This window comes from Peromyscus californicus, unplaced genomic scaffold, assembly GCF_007827085.1.
Source record: "Peromyscus californicus insignis strain IS unplaced genomic scaffold, ASM782708v3 Scaffold_4__1_contigs__length_199733344, whole genome shotgun sequence".
NCBI classification, from domain to species: domain Eukaryota; kingdom Metazoa; phylum Chordata; class Mammalia; order Rodentia; family Cricetidae; genus Peromyscus; species Peromyscus californicus.
In genome coordinates, this window is record NW_026294562.1 from 53,954,730 (window position 1) to 53,973,225 (window position 18,496).

An 18,496-nucleotide genomic window follows, 5' to 3' on the forward strand; every position below is an offset into this window, starting at 1 on the left:
TCTCTCTGCATGCAAATAAGGCGCACGACCTCTGCAAGCCCCACCGCGTCATAATGCGTCACGGCTTAGTCTCTATCAACCCGCGTGGTCGGTGCGGCGGGCTGGCGTGGGCGGAGCGAACTCGGCACCCGCCTCTGGTGGGCCGACCTAGCGGCGAGCCGGGGGCTGCGGCGACGGGCTTGACATGCTACTCCCTAGGATACGCGTCCTGGGCGGCATTGCCGGTTCGGTGCTCCGTTCAGCTGCTACCTGGACGTGCGAAGCAGGCCGAGCAAGCCGGGAAGCAGCAGGGTGGGAGCCTAGCGGGGCCCGCAGCTTCAGCAGCGCCGCAGTGGCTATGGCCCCGATCAAGGTGACCGGTCCTAATTCTCCTGGATCCACCCTGTTGCGGCATTTTGGACTGCTCGCAGGGTCTCGAGCTGTCCTCCTTGACGCTTTCTCCCTGTCAGGCTTTCTGTAAGACCCCCCTTATTGCCCCTCCGTCGCGGGACATTCCTTGACCCTCCTTGTCACATTAACTGCGACGTCCAGGGACAGGTCCCTACCATTGCCAGGCGACAGATGCTATGTCATTTTCCACATTCTTGAAATCTCTCTCTCGCTGCGTGGCCGCTTTTCAAACCTCTTATACCCCTCTCCAGAGCCCCATTCGTGATAGTACTAGATGCCGCTTCACTGCATCTTTTGAAAGAGAGGTGGTCTCTTGGAGACCGGGTTGGTTTTTTGTTGTTTTCTCTTTTTTTCCCATTGCTGTCTCCCCTCTGTGAATGTTTCCCCCGCTGCTTCTGTTTGGCCTTTCTGGAAGCTTCTTGGACTTTATCCCTTTTTTTTTTTTTTTTTTTTTTTCTTTTTTGGTTTTTCGAGACAGGATTTCTCTGTGTAGTTTTGGTGCCTGTCCTGGACTAGCTCGGTAGATCAGGCTGGCCTCAAACTCACGGGGATCCGCCTGGCTCTGCCTCCCTAGTGCTGGGATTAAAGGCCCTTTCTTTTTCGAAAAAACACTTTTTAATATGTATTTAGTGTGTGTATTTGGGAACACACATGTGCATGTGGAGGTCAGAGGACAACTTTCTCAGGAGTCAGTTCTGTCTGGTTATGGGGGGTTAGGCTTGGTGGCAAACACCTTTACCTGCTGACCCCAGCCTCCCTTCCTTTTGTTCCCTCCTGTGGCTTCAGGAAGCCTCCAGGTAGGTGGACACTCCCCACCTACCCTGAGAGCCTTTGACTTGGGCGTCTTCCCTGGCTTTCTGTCTTCCCTGGCTTTCCGTTGTGTGGACAGGATGTCCTCCCTCCCTGTTGCCCGGCGCTTTCTCAATGCCAAGCACAGCCCTCTGTGCTCCTCTCTGTGCATTGATCCATCCTGGGTGGCTTGTTGACATAGCCTTGCGACACTTGGGGAGGCCTCTCCCTTTCTCTGTTGCCAGGCTTAAGCAAAGCCAGGCTTTCTTGAAGCTTGTAAGATGTGGGGCAACTGGGAGATACAGAGGACAGGGATTGACCCCTGGAAACTGACAGGCGGCATTTTCTCTGCTGGGTGTCAGCCCCGGGCTCCATCAAGATCTGTGTCTGCCTGGATGTGGCTTACTGGGCCGTTCTTTACCCCCCTTTACCCTGGAGTCCTTGTCTCCAGGTGGGAGATGCCATCCCCTCGGTGGAGGTGTTTGAAGGGGAGCCTGGGAAGAAGGTGAACCTGGCAGACCTGTTCAAGGGCAAGAAAGGAGTCCTGTTTGGAGTGCCTGGGGCTTTCACGCCTGGCTGTTCTAAGGTGAGGCTTCTTTCCAGAATCAGGAGTGTGGGAGAAAAGGACTCGAGTTAAATCTAACACCTCTGATTGATCCCGCTCACCGAAGAACTGAAAAATTACTTGGGACTTGTGCTAATGAGACAAGAGTTTTGCCCATGGGAATTTCATGTTCTTGACCACAGATATTTAGGTTCAACCTTCCGAGTAGCCAAGGTGAAAAGGAAATAGCATGTTTCACACACTGCTTTCCTTAGCCTGATCAGAGGTTTTAGAGCATGGGAAGCTAAAGAGCCGGCTCAGGAACTCCAGCAGCTGTCTTTGTTTTGACCCTGTGTTTTCCTCTTAGACCCACCTGCCTGGGTTCGTGGAGCAAGCTGGGGCTCTGAAGGCCAAGGGAGTGCAGGTGTTGGCATGTCTGAGTGTTAATGACGTCTTTGTGACTCAAGAGTGGGGTCGAGCCCACCAGGCGGAAGGCAAGGTGAGGTGTGGGGTCTGTGAGGGGTCAGGCCCAGGTAGGAGGTTTCCTTGTTTCTCATTACATTTTATTTACTTATTTTATGTGGGGGGGGGGCACTCATGCCATGGTACTTAAGTGAAGGTCAGAGGATAACCTATGAGACTTGGTTCTCTCCTGCGATGTCGGGTCTTGGGGATTGAACTCAGGTCCTCAGGCTTGGTAGCAAGTGCCTGTATTCACTGAGACATCTCACTGGCACTGGAGGTTTCCTTGTGACATTACTCTCTCCCTCAGGTTCGGCTCCTGGCTGACCCCACTGGGGCCTTTGGGAAGGTGAGTGTATCACACTTCCCTCAGCCTGCAGTTGGTCCTGGAGGGAGTCGTTATGTGGGGAGCAGCCCCTGACCTGTTTGGGGGCTCTCGACACCCATCTCTGCCTGTCTTCCAGGAGACAGGTTTATTACTGGATGATTCTTTGGTGTCTCTCTTTGGGAATCGCCGGCTGAAGAGGTAAAGTGGGGGCATTCCCCACTGGCACTAGGGACCCAGGCAGCTGGCTCGGCTTCTGCAGCTGTACCTCCTTTCTGCAGGTTCTCCATGGTGGTAGACAATGGCATAGTGAAGGCCCTGAATGTGGAGCCGGATGGTACAGGCCTCACCTGCAGCCTGGCCCCCAACATCCTCTCACAGCTCTGAGGCCCTGACCAGATGAAGAAGGTCCCCTGTCCTTCCCATCTTCCCTGCTCAGCTCGAGGCTGAGAGGCCCAGCCTCTCCTCACCTGGGGCCACTTAAATGGAATGTTGATCATATTCTTGCAATAAACAGTCTGATTTGTGTCTGCCTCTGGCATGGAATTGTCTGCTTTGCCCTTGCTCATGGTGTAGTTACAGTTGGAGCCAAGGTGAATGGAGGGGTGTGTGGGAGAAAGTAGAGGACAGCCAGGGCAGGTACCTGGAAGCTGAGAGGACGCCAGAATTGGCTTTACTTGGTGCATCCTGAGATAGCTGCTGTAGATGGATGGTTCCATGTCCCAACCTTCAGGTCCCAAATAACAACTCAGAGGCTGAACATAAATTCTAAATGCTCAGTTGATAGCTCAGGCTTGTTACTAGCTAACTCTTACATTTTAAGTTAACCAACATTCCTTATTTATGCTCTGCCACCTGGTGGTACCTTTATTTTTTTTATTTTATTTTATTTTATTTTTTTTGTTTTTCGAGACAGGGTTTCTCTGTGTAGTTTTGGTGCCTTTCCTGGAGCTCGCGCTGTAGCCCAGGCTGGCCTTGAACTCACAGAGATCCACCTGCCTCTGCCTCCCGAGTGCTGGGATTAAAGGCATGCGCCACCACTGCCCGGCTGGTGGTACCTTTATTAACATGGCATGTTCATCTTCTGCTCCCTCTGAATCTGGCTAGTGACCCCTTGACCCTGCCCTTCTTCCCATCATTTTTAGTTTGGTTACCCCACCTATACTTCCTGCCTGGCTAATGGCCAATCAGTGTTTTGTTAAACCAATTTGAGTGACAAATCTTTACAGTATATAAAAAGGAAGGTTTTAACTTTAACATAGTTAGATTAATACTTATCAAGTAAGGATTACAGTTACAATATCCAGTCTATTTGTATTTGACAAAATAGGAGAAAACTTTTAATTATCCATCCCATCTTGCTGAGTCCAAAGTTTTATATCTAATTTACCCTTTTATCATACCTAAGGAAAATTATTACTATGACTATCTAGTCTTCAACTTCATCAAAGACTCCAGAAGGATGAAATGTTTCCTAATGACAGGGACATCAGGTTGCCTGGACAGTAACTCAAAGTTTCTCTGCGATGATGAGGCATCCATCTTTGACCTACAGGCCTAGCATATCTGACAGATTTTCCTGTGAAGCAGGGAATTTTGAAGGACTGTCCTACCATATCTTGGCAAAGTTCAGCAGTCACTTTTTTGTGTGTCCTACTGGTTCAGTTTGGACAGTAACTGTCAGCAATTGAAGCAAGGACAGTTTCTTTGTCTATGTGGCTAGCTTTTGCCATAAAGAAAACAAACTCCATATGGAATTTCTTTGATTCCCATCATCTTCTCTGGAGTACATTGGCACTATCAGAAGCAGACGTATCTCACTGTCTTAAACCCCATGTTCAGTAGGTCTTTGAAGTATTTGAAGATTACCTATCTATCTGAAATACATCTCTGTATACAAGAAAACCTAACATGAATATAAGTTTGACTAATAGATGGCTAATAATCTGTATTTCTTAATTATACATTACATTTTTGTTTGTTTGTTTTGAGACAGGGTTTCTTTGTGTAGCTTTACGCCTTTCCTGGAACTAGCTTTGTTGCCAGGCTGGCCTCGAACTCACAGAGATCTGCCTGCCTCTGCCTCCCGAGTGCTGGGATTAAAGGTGTGTGCCACCACCGCCCGGCTATACATTACATTTTTAAATGAGTTGCATAAACATAATATCTTAAACAAGAGTAGAAATTTACATATTACAAAACTAACCTTAAATTTGTATCAATAAACTAAAATCCATACCAATGTAAAATATGTAAGAGTAATAGATTTTTTTGGATTAAAATAGATTCAGTAATCTACCCTTTTATCCTGTCATTTCTTTATCTTCCCTTTATCTTTTCAGAATAAGATCCCTAAATCTAATCTCCTTTGTTTAGCTTTTTTCCTTACCATTATCCATAACAACTTGTAACCAACTCCCCTAAAATGATAATAAATATCCATAACCCATTTGGGAGGGGCATGTGGGCATAGTTTTCTAGACTACTTCCTGATGATTGGGAGTACTGGTAATCTTTGGAGACCCTGGGAAAATTCAGGATTATGGTTAAGTCCTGGCTGGAGAATTTTGTGGGGCTGGATCATCTCAGCCTTCAGCCTTGAAGCTGTTCTGGAACGTTGAATCACCTGGGCCATCCATTCCCACTGGAGATTTTTCAGGGGGTCTTTCTTGATCAAACCCGATTTTTCTTTTTCTTTTTTTCTCTTTTTTTTTTGGTTTTTCGAGACAGGGTTTCTCTGTGTAGCTTTGCGCCTCTCCTGGAACTCACTTTGGAGACCAGGCTGGCCTCGAACTCACAGAGATCCACCTGCCTCTGCCTCCCAAGTGCTGGGATTAAAGGCATGTGCCACCACCGCCCGGCTTGACCTGATTTTTCTTAACCAGAATGAATCCACAGCCTCTCATTTCCTGTGGGAATAAAAGCATAACCTTTCCCCAAATTAACATATCTTTTGACTTAAATTTTGAAGTCAAGATATTTTTAAAATATGTAGGTTGGTTGAATCTATCAGTTTTCATAATCCAGTGTCTCTTAGAAGCCAAAAAAATTCAAAGACAACACAATAACATACAGGATCCAGACTCTCTGTGTATTTTCCCTCTATATATAGCTTACATTTTTTTAAAGATTTATTTATTTATTATGTATACAGTGTTCTGCCTGCATTTATGCCTGTAGGCCAGAAGAGGGTGCCAGATCTCATTACAGATGGTTGTGAGCCACCATGTGGTTGCTGGGACTTGAACTCAGGACCTCTGGAAGATCAGCCAGTGCTCTTAACCACTGAGCCACTTCACCAGCCCCCATAGCTTACATTTTTTATTACACTATTTTGTAAGGACTTTCTCTACCCTTTTTCTTTTCTCTCCCAAGCCTGTGTATTTTTAAATACAATGTAACCTGTTTAGAGGCTTTTTTTCCATCTGAATCTGTCTTTACTGCATATCAGTAACTTTTTCTGACTTACATGAGCAAAATCCCCAAACCCACCATACGACTTGCTGGTGGAGCTTGTGCTGGGAGCTTAAACCTGCAGGCAGCAGCTGAAAGATGACTTGCTGTACCTCTGCACATGTGAGAGACTGCAGGGACCCACCATACGGCTTAGCTCATGGCAGCTACCAGGAGATGTGTCTCCATACTGTGGCTGGCATGAGAGACATGAGACTAGGAATCCAAGTCTGCTAGATTCAACCAACCTATATATTTTAAAAATATCTTGACTTCAAAATTTAAGTCAAAATGTCTCCATTTTTGTGTGTTTAGAACCTTTTTAAAGCTTTTTCAGGTTTTATGTGGATCTATGCTGGACAGTGGGCACCATTTGTAGGTGAGGTTTTCCATGTCCTGACTTCCTGGTCCCAAATAACTGACTTAGAGGCTGAATGTAAATTATAAATGCTTGGTCAATAGCTCAGGCTTGTTACTAACTAACTCTTACATTTTAAGTTAACCCACATTCCTTATTTATGCTCTGCCACCTGGTGGCACCTTTATTAACATGTCATGTTCATTTTGTCCCTCTGCATTTGGCTGGTGACCCTTAGCTCTGCCCTTCTCCTTCCCATCCTTAGTTTGGTCACCCCACCTATACTTCCTGTCTGGCTAGTGGCCAATCAGAGTTTTATTAAACCAATTTGAGTGACAAATCTTTACAGTATACAAGAGAATTTTTCCACACCAAGCTAGTGCTTGGTCTAGGAGCTGGGTGATTCCATTTACTCTTAAAACACAGGACAGGAAGCTTGGCTTCAGGCCTCCCATTTTGCAGACTCCAGTTCCTCCAGGAGCATCTCTGGTACTGACCAGGCTTCCTCAGAGCACACAGTACCAGGTCAGTACAGGAGACTTCCTGGGGGAGGAGCCTTGGAGACATGTGGCCAGTAGTGGTCAGAAATGAGGGACTGAGAGCAGGGACACTGGTAGGACTTGGGGCCTCAGGAGAGCCACATCCAGTTCCTAGCCCGTGGAATCCATGTTCAGGGAAGCAGGGGTTGGCTGGGAAGCCCTTGCTGTGTTTAGGAGGTTGTATAGTTCAAGAGGTAGATGCTTACAGCACACTTGACTGATCTGTTTAGGCGTAGTGAGGTATAACACCAGTCCTGCCCTGTAGCAGACTTTCTCTCTTGGACCACCAGCCAGCTCCCAAATAAAGACATGGAGACTTAATATTAGTTATGAATGCTTGGCCTTAGCCTATGCTTCTCCCACTGGCTCTTGCATCTTAATTTAACCTGTTTTTCTTCTTCTTTTTGCCTCGGGGCCTTTAACCTTTTTTTCATTCTGTATGTCCTACTCCCGCGTCCAGCTGGCTGGTAGCTGCCTGGCTGGCTGGCCTCAGGCACCTCCCTCTCTTTCCCTCTAGTTCTCTCCTCTTTGCTACTTCCTGACAACTCGTTGCTAACTCTGCCTCTCTGAGTCCAGGTCAATTTTATTTAATTAACACAAATCCAAATGCAGCACATCTTTACGTAGTTAAACGAATGCGGCATAAACAAATGTAACACATTTTTACCCAGTTAAACAGATATTCCACAACACTGTACAGTACTCAGGACCCAAACCAGCTCTGCAGCAGCCAGAGGCTGAGAGGCCAGGCAGGGTGGAAGAGGCCCTGGAACTGAAAGGAGCCTAGGGATGGGAGTGGCAGAGACGAGTCAGGATGAGCCGGAAAGGTAGTGCTGGCCTAACTTACAGGAGGATCAGGCAGTCTGGGCACTGGGGCTGCTTGGCTGAGGCTATCTGGAAGTCAGCAGTTCAGGGCTTTGAGAGTGGTAAGCAACTTGCCTCCCAGCCTTCCCAGGCACCAGAGGACTTGTTCAGAGCACAGATCCGAGTCAAATCTGAGATTGTGTGGAGCTGGGAGATGGAAGAGAGGTGTCGAAAGATCTGTGATGGGATGCCAGGGGGAGGGCACTGGGCCAGGTGGGGCCGTGGACGCTCAGGGTAGAGGACTAGGTGGTGACTTTGGGTTCTCCTGCTAAGGGGACCTACTAATCAGCTACCTGAGTGGCCAGTGCACCCGTCTTTTCTCCTGAGATTCTCTCAGTCTACCCACTGCCCTATGTCACCGGCCATTGCTCACATGTCCTCTTGTGATGCTTGGGTCACAGTAACCCTGAGGAGCGAGCACAGTGCAGAGACTTGTCCCTTCCCAGATCTTTAGAGATAAAGGAAGGAGCTGAGGAACAGGGCTTCCTACCGCAGGGCACTGCATGGACTAGTGGAGAACCCTGGCCCCTGAACTCTGCCTCCCGTTCTTCCCGTAACCTCATACGACCTTGGCAGTCCCTCTCACAGACACCAACTTTCATTTCTCACTGGCTGCCTATCTTTCCCATCCTTACAAGGCCTCTAAGGAAGTGTCCTCTCCAGAGGCTGAGTCTCTAGGCTGAGAGAAGGGGGTTTACAGGGTCCCAGTGGCACCTTGGGACAGCCTTATGGGGGTTGGTGGACCCTGGTTGCACAGCACCTGGGCTCATCTTCCTGGGGAGGAACGTCTAGTGTTGAGCCAGCCCTGGAGCCGCTCCAGGCCCCTAAGGAGAGCTACACCTGCCAGAAGAATGCAGTAAGGCTGTTTCTAGAGCCAGCAGGCGGGGCTTCAGGTCTGAGGTAAGTCCAGCCAGGCCCTGTGGATTGGGCCTGAGGGCTTGGGAGGCCTGAGGCTGTTCCTGGAACAGGGAATGGTGGCTTTTCTCGACTGTAGAGGCCAAAGGGCCAATATTAAGGCCAAACAATTGATCACATGTCCTAAAAGAACCCAGACACACATACTAGCTTTATGCTGCTGGAGCAGGAAGCCTGAGGGTCAGCTATTAAGAAGACAGGTTTGCAGCACGCAGAGGCAGAGGCAGGTAGATTTCTGAGTTCGAGGTCATCCTGGTCTACAGAGTGAGTTCTAGGACTGCCAGGTCTGTTAGTTTTTCGGCTGCGTTGTGTTCTTACCCTGCAAGGAAATGCCACGAAACACGACAGAATCCGCTAACAAGAGTTTTATTAAAGGTAAAGGGACAGAGAGTGAACAGGCCTGCAGAAAACACGTGTGTGGAGAAGAAGGAGGAAGAAGAAGGAACCGGGAACATGGCGCCGGATTTTAAAGGCTGGGCGTGGACAGATCAGCGTCACTACTACACGCAATCGCGTAGATCACATGGCCACGTTGCGCGCCTACGTAGCCAATGGAATGTCACGGATCTTGGTCACGCGAGATGCCCTGACCCGGAAATGGCTATCCTGACCTGGAACTGGCTAGGTGGAAGTGTCTGTTGGGCATATGCGAACACGCCCGACCGTGGGGGCGTGTTGTAAACCTTTCATCCCTGACTCTTCCTTTTTAAAAAAAGAAAAAAAAATTGTGGTTGCCTGGGTATGGGGGCAACGTTTCTCTCAAAGACTGCTTCCAGCTGAATAGTGGGCGTTGGTTGGCTCTTGGGGGGCAGGGGGATGAGAGGGTATCTTGTGAAGTCCTGGGATGTTGGTGGGCAGGTCCTGGAATGAAGTTCTGCCGTCCCCTCGTTCTGCGGCTGTCTATCCGTGCTGTGGCTGGGAACCCTCCGTGCTGTGGCTAGGAACCTTCTGTTTGACAAGATACTGTTGACATAGAAAAGGCTTAGAGAGAAAGAATCATTATTATTTTATTTTGGAGTTGGCATTTGTCTGAGGTAGATCTGGCCTGTCCAGATAGAGACATGTGATATTTACCTGAGGTAGATCTGGCCTTAGTACTCTGCTTAATTTCTATCTGAGACAAGTCTTATTAGAGGTAGTTTATTTAAGGCACCGGTTTCCCTTATTAGGTTAGCATTTAGGAAATGCAGGTGATCAGTTGCTGAGTATCGAACAATGATAGATTATTGTATTACATTATTCCTTACCGCCTGGATATTTTTGATGGTCCTTTTTGCCTCCGGCTCTGTGTGTCTACCTGAGAGACTGTGTCTACCTGAGAGACTGGTAGGGGAAAGGAATTGTTAGAGTCAGAAGAGTGAGTGGCTAGGAGGAGAAGTAAAGGAGCTGCTGGCGCGTCTGGGATGAGGCGAATGTGTGGAGCAAAAGAAATGGACACTCCTACCTTAGCTAGAAGATCCCTCCCCATTAAAGGTACAGGGCAGCTTGGCACCTCTAAGAATGTGTGTGTGAGAGGGATGCCTCTGAAAATGCAACTGAGTGGTGGTGTCTGATGAGGTAGATAAGGCTGTCCCCAACCCCGACAATAGGGAGACGAGCAGGAGAGGTGGACCCCCAAAACTCTCTCAGGACAGAGTAGGTAGCTCCGGTGTCCAAAAGGAACAAGATGGGGCTCCCATTGACCTTTATAATTACCCTAGGTTCCCTGTGTGAGATGGGAGTGGCCGGGGCGGAAACCAGGCAGCAGCAGTCCTCGCTGTAAGCCAAGCCTACAAAGTCAGCTGGAGGGTGGTCTTCATCTGGCATTCCTATGTCGCTTGGGACATTAGGACAGTCAGCTGACCAGTGACCCTTTTGGCAACACTTTGGACAAGGCTTTGTCGGTGCCCTTCGTGGGCCGGTGGTGCAAGCCTGGGCCCAATGGCCTTCTCTCCCATACTTGAAGCAGGGACCAGACGGCTTTCGGAGAGCCGGTCGGGCAGTGCTTGCCAGCATCTGGCAGCTCCTCTTATGGGCTTTTTCATCTTTACCATGGTACACCTTAAACGCTATCACTAGCACATCTGCCTGTGGAGTTAGAGGGCCGTTCTCCAAACGTTTAAGTTTATCCCTAATGTTAGGGAAGCTCTGTGAGACAAACTGGGTTATTAGCAGCTGCCTGCCCTCAGGGCTCTCCGGGTCTAAGCTAGTGAACTGAAGTAGAGCTTTGGTGAGCTGCTCTAAGAAATGAGATGGATTTTCGTCCTTATCTTGAATAACCATTTTTAGTTTTTCATAGTTTACTGGTTTTAGGGCAGCCTTACAGAGACCTGTCAGGAGACAGGTAATAAACCTATCTCTGGCTAGACAGCCACCCTGGGTGTTATAATCCCAGTGTGGCTCTTGGTCAGGAACCGCCTCAGCTCCTGCAGGGTGTGAAAGGTTAGTTTGATGAATTTCGTCTGCGTGAATCCTAGCCTGCTCCCAAACCCGCCTGCGCTCCTCAGGAAGTAAGTTATTAGAAAGTATCATGAATATATCATGAAAGGTAAGACTATAAGATTGAGTTATATATTGAAACTGTTTAATAAAGGCAGCAGAATTAGAAGTATAAGAACCCAGCTTACTTTCTATCTGAGAGAGTTCTGCTAGAGAGAATGGAACATGAACTTTAATCAGTCCATCCACACCAGCCACCTCTCGCAAAGGGAGAACAGTGGAAGGTTTTGGATGGCTGGAATCAGGCAATTTAGCAGCCCGAGAGCAGGTGATAGGAGGAGTGAAGTTTGGAGCTAGGGCAGGGCCTTTGGAACCGGCCGCTGCCGAGGAAGGAGCAGCTTTAGAAGAAGAATCCGGGAGGGGAGCGGAAGGAACGGTTTTCTAGGAGTTGGAGCTGGAGGTCGAATAGGTGGAGGTTCGTTAGCAGGATCTAGAGTCAGAGATTCCGGAGTCAGAGAATCCTCCGGTTCAGGCATAGCCAGGAGCATATGAGCAGGAGAGAAGGAATCCAGAAGAGACGGTTTAGCACTGAGAAAGAAAAATGCTATGACATAGGGCAACTCTTTCCATCTGCCTGAGCGCTGACAGTAATTAGATAACTCCCGTAAAATATCGGGATCTAAGGAGCCGCTCGGCGGCCATTTTTTGTTGTTTTCTAAAGAATACTTTGGCCATTTTTTAGAACATAGACGAGTTAGCTTAGGAATCTTTATGTAAGGCACTAAACTGAGAGGTTTTAAAGCTTCAACAAGACAGCCTAATGGAGAGGAAGGACTAACAGGGTTGGAAGCCTTGTTTCCCATGTCTGCAGCGGAGAGGCAGAAAAATAAAAAAGATAAAAAAAACAAACGTGTTCCGGAGCCAAGGCCCCAGGCGTCCCCAAGGCCAAGGACGGATCCCGGGTGCAAGCTGCTCCTTGGCTCGTCAGCCACAGAAGCGGGGGCCCCTGCCACGTGAGGAAAGGATTCCCTGGGAATCCGGACAGCGTCTGCCGCTTCGTCAAGTCGGATGAACGTGTCGGCCCCACGTGGCCCCCAGGACGCACCCAACGGCGGTGGTCCCAACGCGAGAAATATCTCAGGCTGCAGACGTGGGAGAGGGCTAGAAATCTCAGGCCTGCGATAGGGGCCGACCGTAGCCAATGAAGACCGTGGTCGGGGGTTCCCCCGGTCTCAAGAATACTTGTGAGGTACCGGTTGTTCTCACAGATTCAGGAAACCGTTTACACTGGCCGAAAAATGGGGGGACTCACCAATCGGAGAAAGCGGTGTTGCATGGAATTTTTGCGGTCAGGCAAAATGGAGAGCGGTCTGTCGCGTACGGAGCAGAGTGTTGCAGTCCCCGGTTATGGGTTTCCAGGCGCAGGGTGCCCGGAAGCGCCCGCTTGGTTTCGGCACCAAAATGTTAGTTTTTCGGCTGCGTTGTGTTCTTACCCTGCAAGGAAATGCCACGAAACACGACAGAATCCGCTAACAAGAGTTTTATTAAAGGTAAAGGGACAGAGAGTGAACAGGCCTGCGGGAAACACGTGTGTGGAGAAGAAGAAGGAAGAAGAAGAAGAAACCGGGAACATGGCGCCGGATTTTAAAGGCTGGGCGTGGACAGATCAGCGTCACTATTACACGCAAGCGCGTAGATCACATGGCCACGTTGCACGCCTACGTAGCCAATGGAACGTCACGGATCTTGGTCACGCGAGATGCCCTGACCCGGAAATGGCTATCCTGACCTGGAACTGGCTAGGTGGAAGTGTCTGTTGGGCATATGCGAACACGCCCGATCGTGGGGGCGTGTTGTAAACCTTTCAAGGTCTACACAAAGAAACCCTGTCTCAGGAGTGGGAAGGAAGGGTTGGGGCTGGAGAGAGGCTCAGTGGTTAAAAGCACTGGCAGCTCTTCCAGAGCATCTGGGTTCAGTTCCCAGCACCCACATGGTGGTTTACAGCCATCTGTAACTTCAGTTCCAAGGCTTCTGGTGCCCTCTGCTGGCATCTGTGCTACTGTGCACATGTGCCTAGACATACGTACCTGCAGGCAAAACACCCATACACCTAAAATGAAAGAGATCCCAGCATTCAGGAGACAGCAGCAGGCCAGCCTGGTCTACAAATTGAGTTCCAGCACAGGATGTTCTGTGTGGTAGGGTTTTATGTAGTCCAGGCTGGCCTCAAACTCCACACATAAGCCATGGATGACCTTGAACTCATCCTCCCGTTCATCTCTCAAGTGTTGGAACTATAGGTGTAGTCTCACCATGTCCTGCTCACATTCTCTTGTTATTGTTAGACAGGGTCTCCCTATGTGCCCCCGGGTGGCCTGTAACTATGTAGTGTTAGTTTTATGCGGTGCTGTGTTATTTTTAATCGGTGCAGTTTACCATTACAGAAAAGCCACGAGGCACAACAAAACCTACTAGAGTTTATTATATAAATAAGAGTTTATTAGGGGAAAGAGAACAGAAGGGAGTGCTTAGGCCTCTGGAAATCGTCCTGTAAGGAGAGATGGGGAGGAGCATGTGACCACTTTTTATGGATTCCCCGTGCATGTGCATATGGGCTTACATGGCTAGCTACACCAGGCATGAGCATAGATTATGTGATCACGCTGCACGCAAATTACGTGACTACGTGACCACACAGCGCATGGATTATGTAGGACGTAAGGCCCCGGGATGACTAAGTGTCTTGCCAGTGCTTCGAGGTCATGGGAGGGTGGCTAGGAATTCTATCTTGTAGAGCAGGCTGGCCTAAGAGTTCTGCCTGCCTCTGCCTCCTGAGTGCTAGGATTACAGTGTACAACACTATACCCTATTTAACTTTGCGTGTGTGTGTGTGTGTGTGTGTGTGTGTGTGTGTGTGTGTGTGAGAGAGAGAGAGAGAGAGAGAGAGAGAGAGAGAGAGAGAGAGAGAGAGAGAGAGTTTCTTACTGTAGCCTAGGCTGGCCTTGAACTGGTGCCAGTCCTGTTTCAGTCTGGTATTATAAGCATGAGCTACCACTAGGACTTGTGTCTTTTTACCGGTGCCAATAACAGAAAACCAAAATAAGCGGGTGGTGTGGGGTGTATAAACTGACCACATGACTGCTCCATGGGATAGTTAGGGGGAAGTTTGGTTTTTTTTTTTTTTCCGAGACAGGGTTTCTCTGTGTAGCTTTGCTCCTTTCCTGGAACTCACTTGGTAGCCCAGGCTGGCCTCGAACTCACAGAGATCCGCCTGGCTCTGCCTCCCGAGTGCTGGGATTAAAGGCGCGCACCACCGCCGCCAGGCCAGGGGGAAGGTTTTTTATTGTAGAGATGAAAGAGGGAACAGCCAGAGGCATCTGGAAGAGCTCAGAACAGAGACAGAAAGGAGGAGACTGACCATGACCAACAGACTGGACCTGGCCAGGGCTGTCTGTGAAAGGAAGGAGTCTAGCAGGGCACAGAGAACAGAGAAAACCTAGTGAGAGAGGCAGGAGCCCGCCTGGGAGGAAAAACCGAATAGCAGGGTTATAAGGGGGATGAGCAGCTGGGGGAGGGGAACCTATGAGCTGGAGAGAGGGTTGGGTAGGCGAAGAGCTGAGAAAGGCCAGGATGCTGGCCTGGACTTTGGAATGGGTCACAGGTACTTGTGATACTGAGGGAGCCTGGAGGCCAGCATTTGCTTTGGCTGATAGGCACCACAGGTAGCCATAATGTCCTTTCTGTCAGAGCTAAGGGAAATGATTCCTTTGGGGTAGATGGGAACCAGTTTCATAAGTTCCCGAGGAAGGCTGGCGTTTACCTAACCTGCAGAAATGCTCCTATAGTCCAGATTGAGCTTGTGTCTGGATATTTAGACTGCCTTTTGGAGTTTCAGGAGTTGATTTTCCTTGGGACCTGATACGGGATAGATCAAGTTTTGCTTGGGAGCTCATAGATGGACTGAGGTGGCAGTCATTGGCAGCTGGGTGACTACTGGGCACTCACACCTCTATCTTCTTGCTCTGCCAATTTGAACATGTTTTCACCTGAAAACCCAGTATGGCTGCTGGAATTCCAGATATCACACCTGTGTCTAGTAAACAAACAGGAATGCTGTGTCCTGTGGTATCCAGGGTCCAGGGTCCTGGTACCCTGGCTAAGGAGAGCAAAGGACTGAAGAATGGACAGGCACAGATACACAAAGCTGGGATCAGGTAGGGTCTGCAACCAATACTATGGCTCCAGGAAACCTCAGTGTGTTTATTGGGTGCAGCACTGGGGAGGGGTTACCTAGTTTCAGTGGGAGGTCTCTGTAAGTGAGCTGTCCATAAACATCGCAAGGAGGAGGCTGCAGTTGCTAGTCTCTGTACACACTCATCATTAGTTAGTAAACATTCCTACGGACCCATGGGAGGGCTTTGCCACTCCTCTTGAGCCTGGCCTATATTCCCCTGCATCCAAGATTCTGGAGTCCTCAACATGACCAAGCCCATGTCAAAATACTCATTCATTTCAGGGCTTCCTCAGCTCCCTACTGAAAGGTTTACAACACGCCCCCACGGTCGGGCGTGTTCGCATATGCCCGACAGACACTTCCGCCTAGCCAGTTCCAGGTCAGGATAGCCATTTCTGGGTCAGGGCATCTTGTGTGACCAAGATCCTTGATGTTCCATTGGCTACGTAGGCGCGCAACATGGCCATGTGATCTACGCGCTTGCGTGTAGTAGTGACGCTGATCTGTCCATGCCCAGCCTTTAAAATCCGGCGCCATGTTCCCGGTTCCTCCTTCTTCTTCTCCACACACGTGTTTCCTGCAGGCCTGTTCACTCTCTGTCCCTTTATCTTTAATAAAACTCTTATTAGCGGATTCTGTTGTGTTTCGTGACATTTCCGTGCAGGGTAAGAACACAGTGCAGCCGAATAACTAACATTTGGCAGAATAGCTAACACCTACAAAGGAGGAAATGGAGAATAGAAGAAAATAATCCCATTACCTTCAAGGTTTTCTGAAAGCTGCCACATCCCAAAGGTGGTACATTCCAAGACTCCAAATGGGTGCCTTCCTTAGTTGTTTTTAAAAATCATCTTGAAATAAGCTAGAGTTACCTGGAAGAGGAAATCTCAACTGAGAAACAAAACAAAAAAACCTCATCTCCATCAGATTGGCCTGTAGACATTCCTGTGGAGCATTTTTTTTTCTTTTCTTTTTTTGGTTTTTTTGGAGACGGTTTCTCTGGGTAGCTTTGCGCCTTTCCTGGAACTCGCTTTGGAGACCAGGCTGGCCTCAAACTCACAGAGATCCGCCTGGCTCTGTCTCCTGAGTGCTGGGATTAAAGGTGTGCGCCACCACCGCCCGGCTGCATTTTCTTAATTAATGATTGGTGTGGGAGACCCAGCTCACCCTGGGGGTTGCCACCCTGAGCAGGTAGTCCAGGGTTGTATAGGAAAGCAGGCTGAGCATGCCATGAGGAATAAGCCAGTAAGCAGTGTTCCTCTGTGGACTGGAACTTGCAATCCTCCTATCTCAACCTCGGAGGTAAGTTAGGTACACTTAGGATGCAGTGTGTGTGTGTGTGTGTGTGTGTGTGTGTGTGTGTGTGTGTGTGTGTGTGTCTGTCTGTCTATCTATCATCTATCCATCCAATACAATGCTATGTATGTTGTTTATTGACCATGGCCACTGGCTTCTAACTCCCTTCCCAAGGCAGCCATGGAAACTAAACTAAAAGCTCTCTTCTCCAAAGCTGCTCAGAGAAGTTCTAAATCCTGTTCTCCATCTGTCCATCTAGGAGCTAGACATAACAATAATTCTTTGACCTAGCCTTGTCTGATAACAGATCATGAGACCCTGGAGGGGTCTGTCCCATCCCCTGGAGGGAGGTGCTACAGATGGAGCCAGCGAGAATCTGAGCAGACAAGCTGAGCTGGTGTCCACACCCATGCTGGTCCTGTCGCTCTAACTACTTTTCAGTGAGGGTGTGGAACTTCAGTCCTGCCTCCATGGAGATGTCACCCTGAGAACCCAGAGGACAGGGTATGGCAGGCCCCCAGGGCAGTGTGTCTTCCCCTGTTCTTGCCCTGCTCCCCTCTCATCTCTCTATCTGAGCCTTTTGTCTCTGTTCCTCTTCGGTGCTGGAAATGGAGGCCAGCCCTTGCTAGACAAACAATCTCCTGCTGACCACACCCCCAACCTTGTAATACTAGTTGTAATAAATCAAGCTGAAGTAAGTTCCTGAGTTTTCTGACATGCTCTGCAGATGAATTGTGCAGAAGGGCTGAGGATAAAGCCCTTGCCTTGCAGTCATTGTGAAAAGAAAGCAAACAGAAAGAAATTAGTATTAAAAACTGGGGCCTGGAGAGAAGGTTCCATGGTTAAGAGCAGTTGATGCTCTTATAGAGGACCCGAATTCAGTTCCCAGCACCCACATGGCAACTCACAGACATCACCAACTTCAGTTCCAGGGCATCCAACACCCTCTCGCAACTAGGCAGGCACCAGGCATGCATGTGGCACACAGACATTCATGCAAGCAAAACATTCATACATATAAAATAAAAATAAATATTAATAAAAGAAAAACAAAAACTGGGCATATCTGTAATCCCAGTATTCAGAAGGTGAAGGCAGGAGAATCAGGAACACAATCCAGTTGAGGATCCTGCCTGACTCCATTTTTGAAGGCAGGAGCCATTATGCTGTATTTTAAAAAAATTTTTTTCCCTCTGTATTTCCTTATTGCTCCATCATCTCCCTTCTGTAAAACTACTGTGATTTTACTCCTTAAAAGGGGCCCAGGAGATGGATTCTGGGGTACTCTCTTTAACCTGACTCAGGAGGCAGTTGAGGTGTACCCAATAAAAACCAAGCTTGCTTCAAATTTGGCTCAAATTCTGGAAGTGGTCTTATTCTCACCATTGGCAATAACACAATTTTAGCTACATAGAAAGTTCATGAGACCCTATCTTTAAATAACACACACACACACATACCCACACACGTGAATACACACGCACATGCACCTACACTAGGGATGCAGGTATGGCTCATTTGGTAAAGTGCCTGCCACACACAGACAAGGACCTGAGTTCCAGTCCCTAGAATCTATGTAAAACTGGGTGGGGGGTGCTCTGCTAAAAACCCATCACTGGTGTATGTGGTGGTGGGGTGGGGGGTGGGGTGGGCAGCAGAGCCAAATGAAGCTCATTGGCCAGTCAACCAATCAAGGCTCAATTTCATGTTTAGTGAGAGACCTTGTCTCAAAGAATAAAAGTGGAAGGCCAGAGAGATGCTGGGCAAGTAACGGCCCTTGCCACACAAGCCTGGTGACCTGAGTTCGATCCCCGGAACCATAGAAAGAGTCAAGGAGCAAACTGACTGCACACATTGTTCTCTGATGGCCACTGGAGTGCCGTGGCACATGCTCCCACACACGAGCATC

The 18,496-nt window shown here is 48.7% G+C and overlaps 2 protein-coding genes across 3 annotated transcripts; one reads left to right on the forward strand and one right to left on the reverse strand.

Moving 5' to 3' along the window:
- Positions 1-91: 91 nt before the first annotated feature.
- Prdx5 (peroxiredoxin 5) lies at positions 92-3,051 on the forward strand. Its single transcript, XM_052760752.1, has 6 exons — positions 92-352; positions 1,631-1,765; positions 2,091-2,222; positions 2,496-2,534; positions 2,650-2,711; positions 2,792-3,051. Exons 1-6 carry the CDS (start codon positions 185-187, stop codon positions 2,895-2,897), a joined length of 642 nt encoding a protein of 213 aa, XP_052616712.1. The 5' UTR covers positions 92-184; the 3' UTR covers positions 2,898-3,051.
- Positions 3,052-3,166: 115 nt separating this feature from the next.
- LOC128124458 (uncharacterized) lies at positions 3,167-18,153 on the reverse strand. 2 transcript variants are annotated; one of them, XM_052760750.1, is made up of 2 exons: positions 9,887-18,153; positions 3,167-9,602 (listed from the first exon to the last, which is right to left on the reverse strand). In XM_052760750.1, the coding sequence occupies exon 1, from the start codon at positions 11,148-11,150 to the stop codon at positions 10,134-10,136; it is 1,017 nt and encodes a 338-aa protein (XP_052616710.1). In that variant the 5' UTR covers positions 11,151-18,153; the 3' UTR covers positions 3,167-9,602; positions 9,887-10,133. The 2 variants fall into 2 exon arrangements, with proteins under 2 accessions (XP_052616710.1, XP_052616711.1); XM_052760751.1 differs by having other exon boundaries at positions 3,167-9,620.
- Positions 18,154-18,496: the final 343 nt, after the last annotated feature.

Coding starts and splice junctions, on each gene's coding strand:
- Prdx5 (XM_052760752.1), top strand. CDS start 185: ATGCTACTCCCTAGGATACGCGTCCTGGGCGGCATTGCCGGTTCGGTG. Junction 2,535..2,649: donor CCACTGGGGCCTTTGGGAAG/GTGAGTGTATCA, acceptor CCTGTCTTCCAG/GAGACAGGTTTATTACTGGA. Junction 2,712..2,791: donor GGGAATCGCCGGCTGAAGAG/GTAAAGTGGGGG, acceptor TCCTTTCTGCAG/GTTCTCCATGGTGGTAGACA.
- LOC128124458 (XM_052760750.1), bottom strand. CDS start 11,150: ATGATACTTTCTAATAACTTACTTCCTGAGGAGCGCAGGCGGGTTTGG.